Source organism: Cydia amplana, chromosome 17, assembly GCF_948474715.1.
Source record: "Cydia amplana chromosome 17, ilCydAmpl1.1, whole genome shotgun sequence".
NCBI classification, from domain to species: Eukaryota; Metazoa; Arthropoda; class Insecta; order Lepidoptera; family Tortricidae; genus Cydia; species Cydia amplana.
In genome coordinates this window covers 6,715,932-6,723,780 of record NC_086085.1, presented here as the reverse complement: position 1 = coordinate 6,723,780, position 7,849 = coordinate 6,715,932, and the positions used below count along the sequence as shown (strand labels likewise).

General features: G+C 37.8%; 1 protein-coding gene across 1 annotated transcript; it reads left to right on the top strand.

Moving 5' to 3' along the window:
- Window positions 1-4,496: 4,496 nt before the first annotated feature.
- Window positions 4,497-5,372, top strand: LOC134656055 (uncharacterized). Its single transcript, XM_063511572.1, has one exon. It carries the CDS (start codon window positions 4,497-4,499, stop codon window positions 5,370-5,372), a length of 876 nt encoding a protein of 291 aa, XP_063367642.1.
- Window positions 5,373-7,849: the final 2,477 nt, after the last annotated feature.

Sequence of the window (7,849 nt, the reverse complement as noted above, 5' to 3'; positions counted from 1 at the left end):
GGTAGTAGGTTTTACTAAATAGTGGACTTGAAAATATGCTGGGGGTTGAGAGGGATTATATCGAGAACAATTTTATTCAGTTAGGGGCTTGAAACGTCGTAGCCAGGTTGTGTATAATAATTAACAAATGATTAACAGTCCCTACTGCTATCTTTTGCTGCATAATGTTATTTTGCATAATAAGCTAATGTAGAATATATAACCAATAGTACCAATATACAAATCTACGCGTACGAAGTCGCGGGCAACAACTAGTAACTAATAAAGCTCTTAAATCTCCGCTCCGTTAAGTATGCCACTTTTTCCTCAATAAATTAATAAAAGCAGTCTTATAACTTAGTAGCTAAAATTGCAAAAATATTCCCGCTTCCGAGTTAATTTCTCAACTCTCTCCGGTGCAATTACTCGAAAAATATCGTGGAAATGAACTAACTAACGGCCCCTAATTTAGTCAACTAATTAACTAAAATACTGTGGAATATTCCAAGAATTCCCGCAGAAAAAGTAGTTAAACTAGAGAAGGTAGTACACATGCGTATTCCCCTGGCGTAAATGGAATGCCAAGAGAAAAAATGGTCGAATCCCTTATTTCATAGTTTCATAGGAAGAATGTTGTTTGTGGTGAGTGCTAGGATTAGCGATTCTTCAAATTTCAATCTATCTAAATGTCAACTGATATAAATGCTAATACCTACGAAAGAAAACTGACAAATCCCTCCAATAGACTTAACCGAACCGACGTCTTCAGTTAACGCGGCTAAAGTTACCTTTAAGCTACCTGGTCACGGCGGTACCCCGTTAATTTCTCTCAAATAATGTTTGGAAATGTTTAATAAAATAATTAAACTTGTTCCCTAGTTGTATCACAGTCGTTGGTTTTGGCAAATTTTATGTCGCTCACTGCAGAACAGCCCGTAAGTCCACAAAATTGTCGCAAAGCATGCTTAACTACGAGTTACACATTGTTCCAGCAATCGTGTTATACAAAAAAGAATTTATTAAACTGGTGCACTTTGTAATTCGTTCAAAAAGTATAAGTGTCTCTATCATCTTAGCGTGTATCCCGGTTGCATTCTAATTTACTGCTTTGGAGCTCAAACCCACTCTTTGTCAAAACATAAATTTCAAATTAAGTTCGTAATTTGAAAACTCCTTCACAAAATAACCTACAAAACTCAGTTTTGTGAAATTATCTACCCGCTCCCTTGGCACTGGCGTCTTATAGTAACGTTAACAGTACCTATAAAGATAATCAAATGTTTGCGGGTAAACGTTTTGTAACACTGCCGTGACCTAAACCTAATTATAATCGCTGCCCGCTCCGCTTATGACTATCACAGCTACCTTAATAGTAATGTTGACAGTATGAAGAATGTCGGAGGGGCGGTAGGCGTAAGTTATGTTGCCGCTACCTATAAGGCGTTTAGTCAACACGTTGGTCGTGATAAATTATATTTCGCACCATATTTTAGTTTCAAAACGCCTCATTATGGTACGTACTGAAAATAGGTTGAAATTCCTTTGCATTTACAGATAGTAGAGTTAAAATGTTTCAGATGCACGTTGCCGAGCCTTCCTTAATTGGCTGAGGCTAACCACCGATTAATTAACAATATTTAATAAAACAAATCTACATAAGCAAATGCACTTTATCAAATGTGTCAAAAAAATCGGTTGAGAAATGACGGAGTTCTGAGGTAATAATTAATAAATATAAAAAAATACAACCGAAAAAATTGCTTTAAAATAATACAATGTTAATATAAATGGAACTATGTATTTGCGTTATTTTTGTTTTAAAAGTCATTCAAATTAATAAGAATGCGGAGATGATTTACAATGTGTAGATTGACTAATAATTCTAGTCCCTTGATAATAAACTACAAACAGTTTTTTAGACGTATTCTGCATAACACATGGATGCATAGCCAATATTTCAACACGAAATTTGCCTTTGTTACAAAAGAAATGACGCCAAAGACCCATCAATTATGAAAAATAATTCTATAAACAAATCATAACACATTTTGAAAATCCGGTCCATAAAACCCTTTTGATCGCTAATTATAACAAATAAGCATCCGTTTTACTAAAATAACTCCTCCAAACCACTATCACGTTTTAAAGGTACCGATAAACGACTTTTAACAGAAGTTTATGCCCTTCATAATGGTTGGTGACGTCTACAACGTATTATAAAGTTAATTTTAATCCACCAGTGTATCCTGGTCTATGGTCCTACTAGTTTTGCTTTAACACCGAGTTCTTGTAAAGCATCAGTGACCATTTTACAAAAGGACCCTTGTTCGCTGCAGTTTATTTTGGGATCGAGGTCAGACGTGGCTGGTGTGTTATTAGTCTGGTCACCCTTTTTCTGCTCATTAACGACTACTGAATGATTGATGCCGTGATGAGCTTCGTTGAGAAATTTGGGAGTTTGGTTTTAGATCATATACCTACCCAATATAAAGTGGGTAGATACCTAAACTTCACTATCACTATCACTAGTATCACTACATAGTATAAAACAAAGTCGCTTCCCGCTGTCTGTCTGTCACTATGTATGCTTAGATCTTTAAAGCTACGCAACGGATTTTGACGCAGTTTTTTAAATAGATAGAGCGATTCAAGAGGAAGGTTTATGTATAATTTGTTAACCCGTGCGAAGCCGGAGCGGGTCGCTAGACTCGCTAGTCGTATATAAAGTGAGGTAGACAGAGGCAAGGCAACTATGTCCAAATTTTAAAATCGATTCTTATCTTTACTTTATTACCTAATCGTATATAAATCATATAAAATTGACACATTTTTAGCTTAATTTTTTTTTGCTTTTACACCTGTTATTTGGTGTTTTATAGACTCTATAGTAAATACATCCCAGGCCAAAAATATGTACACTTGCCTTAAGGAGGCTCCGTATACATTTATAGATTGTAATTATTAAAATCCACTCAGTTGTATAGAAGATTATGAGGTAATAAAGCATATAAGCAAAGAATCCGAGAAAGGTAATTTTACTGAGAATGTATAATAAAAATAAATCTGTAATTGACTTTTTAATTTCGCTAAGATATTTTAGGAACTTGGACACAAAAGAGGCTTGCGAACCAATATTCAAGGGATAAAATTAAATGTCAACAAGCCAAATCCTACGAAGGAGCTTAATTTTACGGAAGGTTAGGAAGAAAAACAATAAAAAGAGAGTCATTATAAAATATTATCATATAAATTGAAGAGATTTGGCCGACAGGGAAACACGTAAAGCTGACTGGACTTAAAAAAAATTGTCATACTTGTACTATATGCCCAAGTTAACATATTAACAGTAACTATACGTTACTGCCTGCGACATAATTATGCGACGCACGTAATTGTATAAATAGCATGTAAGCAATAATAGCCTATAAATATATGTGTTAAGTTTAGATTTACTCTCTCTATGCTTGGATACCGAGAATACAACACAACTTCGGTAATGTTTGGTTTTACTTAAACTCCATTTCGACCCTCCGACTACCAAGTCATCTCATGGCGACCCATACCAGAAGAGAACCAGGAAAGTGAAGAATACCACGGCGCACCGCATACGAGAATGAAGATAGAAGTCAAGGCAAGAAGATCACCCTAATGAAGATTCAAGTTGAAGAACCTATTTTTCAAGAAAGAAACTTCCTGCGCATTTTCAAGAAAGAACCTTCCTATTAACAGAACCCTCCCACGCATTTTGAAAACGAAAGAGAAGAAAGAAAAAGATGACCAAGAAACAAAACTCAAATTAAGAAGAGACGAAGAAGGAAGAAAGAAGAGCGTTGTCCAGGGTTATCCCGGCTCGCAATTCAAGAGGTGTCCAGGGTTATCCCGGCCCACATCAAGAGGTGTCCAGGGTTATCCCGGCCCATGCTCGAGGGAGTCCAGGGTTAGCCCGGCCCGTCATCGTCGTCGGAGCAGAGGCAGCCACATGCAGCGTCAGCGAGTGCCACATGGAGGTGCCAGCTCGCCAGCAGCGTCACGCGACCGCCCGCCCGTGCCAGCGCGGAATGCAGCGTCGACATAACCTACTTACGGGAGTACATTGCCCGCTACTAATGTAAGTTAGATATAACTTTATTATTATGTTTTATTATTTCGTCACGATATTTAGCGAATGATAGGTATCCTAATTTTAGCCATTGTATGTAATTAATTGTAGCCGCGAATTTATTATGCTAGCCGAATTACAGTTCATACGCGACAGATTAAATAAATTAAGAGAAGATATTGTAAAGTTAGGTCCAGAGAGGCGACGGAAAGAAATAGGTAGGAAGAAATTAGACGAATCGAACGAACTGCATAACCGTGCGGCGGATATTGTGTCTCAGTTACAGGAGCAAAAGGCAAACTTTGTGCCTTCGGAAATAGAGTTAGCTAATAAGCATATAAACGATATTATCGAGACTTACAGTAGGATAAAAATAGCATTACAATTTTTCGATACGGAATCTCAAACAGAGGTAAAAATGGCTAAGCCCAGTTTTGATGTCAAGACGGCCATCGCCTTGTTGCCCGTCATGACGGGGCAGGAGGATACCACTAAGCAGTTGATAGACGGCATTATAATGTACAGTTCCATTATTAATAGCGAAACTCAACAGGTTTTAATAGAGTTCGTCCTGAAAACAAGACTCTCATCTAGCGCTAAGCTCAGATTAAAGACGTCATATACTAGCGTAGAATTACTTATCGCGGATATGCGTACATTCTTACTACCTAAAAAATCGTCCGAATCGATTCAGGCTCAACTGTACAGAGCTAGGCAAGGTAGGAGAACTATAGAGGCATTCGGAGCCGAGATCGAGGATCTTTTTGTCAATCTGACCATATCCCAGGCCGACGGTAACGATAGCAGGTACGATATACTTCGTCCACTGAACGAGAAATCAGCCATTAAGCGTTTTGCAGACGGTTTAGCAGATCCCAAGTTAAGTACCATAATATCATCTAGGCAATTTACGTCACTGCCCGAAGCGATCAGGACGGCCATCGACGAGCACAGCTCATCACCACAGCAGGAGCAGGTCCTACATTACGGGCGCAACCATTATCGTAATAATTACGGGAACCGGAACGCCCACTCCGCACGTTATAATAGGGGTCAACCTTTTAACATGCAAAGAAATACATTCGGGACACGATATTATTCTAGCAATAACCGTAGCGTAGGTATTTCGCAACACGTCCCGACAAATAGAGTTAAACGACCTGACAATTTCGCTGACAGTGCAGCTACAGTTCGCCGACCTGCGCGCGCGCCCGCTCGCCCGAATACGCGTGCGCAGCACATACAACCGTCACACGATGATGAAAAACCTAACAGGCAGTTTTTTCGTGACTAATATGAATAGCGCAATATTTATTTATAATAAAGATAATTATAGCACAGTAAGTTGTAGTATAGGTAAGACATATAAATTAAAGCTCCTGGCCGACAGCGGAGCAGCCCTGTGTGCTATTAGATACGAATATTTACAAAACAAACCCGATCTTTTTAAACAAATACAAGGATATAGCATTACCATTAATGGAGTATGTGGAGATTTAACTTCAGAGGGATATATATATTTAGAATTAGACTTTAACGGTTTCATTTGCGAAGAAAAGTTTCATGTTTTTAAGAATTTGCAATGCTCAGCCCAAGCAATTTTAGGAGAAGAATTTTTCAAACGTTACGATGCAGACATAAGTTATAAACGCAATGCATTAATTTTAGAGGACCGAGGTCAGTCCGTATCGATACCTATGCAAGTACATTCAAAGGATACGTATGTCCATAACATACCGCCGCGATGCGAAGTTATGACTCACATTACGTCACAACTAGACGATGATTGCGTAGTACTAGCCGAGGAAATGCAAGAAGGCGTTTTTGTAGCAGGTGTTATTTCAAGACCAGACAAAGGTCAAATACCCGTCCGGATATTGAATACAACTGATAAGCTAGTTACTTTAGATTTATCAAAGTTAAAAGTAAACAGATTATGTAATTTTGATATTTGCAATTTTGACTCAAGGAAAATTAGCGTCAATAGAGTAAAAACCTTATTAGATCTTTTAAATTTACACACTTATTTAAACACAGAGGAACAGTTAAGTATAGAACAAATTTGCGCAAAATACGCAGATGTTTTCCATCTGCCAGGCGACAAGCTTACTACAACAAACTTACTGGAGCATAAAATTAACTTAAAAGAAAATGCAAGCCCGGTGTACGTAAAACCTTACAGGATACCACATGCCTTACGCAAAGAACTCCAAACTCAGATCCAAGATATGCTAGACAACGACATAATTGAAGAGACTACTTCCGAGTGGTCCAGCCCAGTTTTGCTTGTTCCCAAAAAGAGTGATAAGTTAGGAGAAAAGAAATGGAGATTGGTTGTCGACTATAGGCAACTAAATAATAAAATACAGGATGATAAATTCCCATTGCCCAACATAACAGAAATATTAGATTCCCTAGCAGGTAGCATATATTTTTCAAAGCTCGATCTTTCCCAAGGTTATTACCAACTAGCTTTAGACAAGGAATCCCGGAAATACACCGCGTTTACGACCGATAAAATGTATTCAATGAAGAGATGTCCCATGGGGCTCCGAACAAGCGGTAGTGTTTTCTCAAGGCTTATGACCATAGCCATGTCCGGATTAAATTACAAACAATGTTTTATATACTTAGACGATTGTATTGTCATAGGAAAATCCATGACGTCACATAACCATAACCTTACTCAAGTTTTAGAACGTTTGAGGAGCGCGAATCTTAAACTAAATCCATTAAAATGCGAATTTTTACGTAAAGAGATAATGTATTTAGGGCACAAAATAACTTCAAAAGGAGTAGAGCCCGACCCAGCGAAAGTAGATGCATTAACCAAATACCCAAGACCAACGAATACAGACGAGGTCAAAAGATTCGTAGCATTTGCCAATTACTATAGACGGTTTATTCCAAATTTCGCGAACATAGCTTATCCCTTAAATCAACTTTCCAAGAAAAACGCAGTTTTTAATTGGTCTACAGAGTGTGAAGCAGCATTTTTAAAATTAAAAAATATTCTTACTAGTCCACAAGTCTTAGATTATCCAGATTTTTCGGAAAATAACACATTTACGTTACATACAGATGCATCAAAAATAGGATTAGGAGCAGTATTATCGAATGCTAGCGGGAAGGTAGTCGCGTACGCAAGTCGAAATCTTAAGCCAGCCGAAACGCGATACCCAATCATAGATTTGGAATTACTTGCCATAGTTTGGTCGACAAGACATTTTAGACCCTATCTCTTCGGGAAAAAGTTTAAAATTGTCACCGACCATAAACCATTGATCTATCTTTTTGGAATGACTGATCCTTCGAGTAGATTAACCAAATTTAGGTTGTATTTAGAAGAATTTAATTTTGATATTGAGTACATTCCGGGGCGAAACAATGCAGCTGCAGACGCATTGAGTCGCTTACCGATGAATAGTGAAGATTTAAAAAATATTAGAACAAACGTTGTATCAGTCATGACCAGAGCCCAATCACGGAAACAGCGCGCACAACAAACTTGCGATCAAGGTGACTTAGCGACAGATGTACCCTCAAACGATAGGCCTGATCAACCTAGAGTTGTGGAAATCATCAAAGCACCAAAAAATTGTATTGAACTCATATTAAGTTCCAATTATAAGTTAAGTAAGACATGTCAAAATAAAATAATGAGTAGTAAAGGAAATTTTGAGTACATACCAAGCAAATCATGCATATATCTAACATCCCGATCGTTATCTACCGTAGGCGTGTTAGCGAGGGAATTAGAAGAATTTTGCA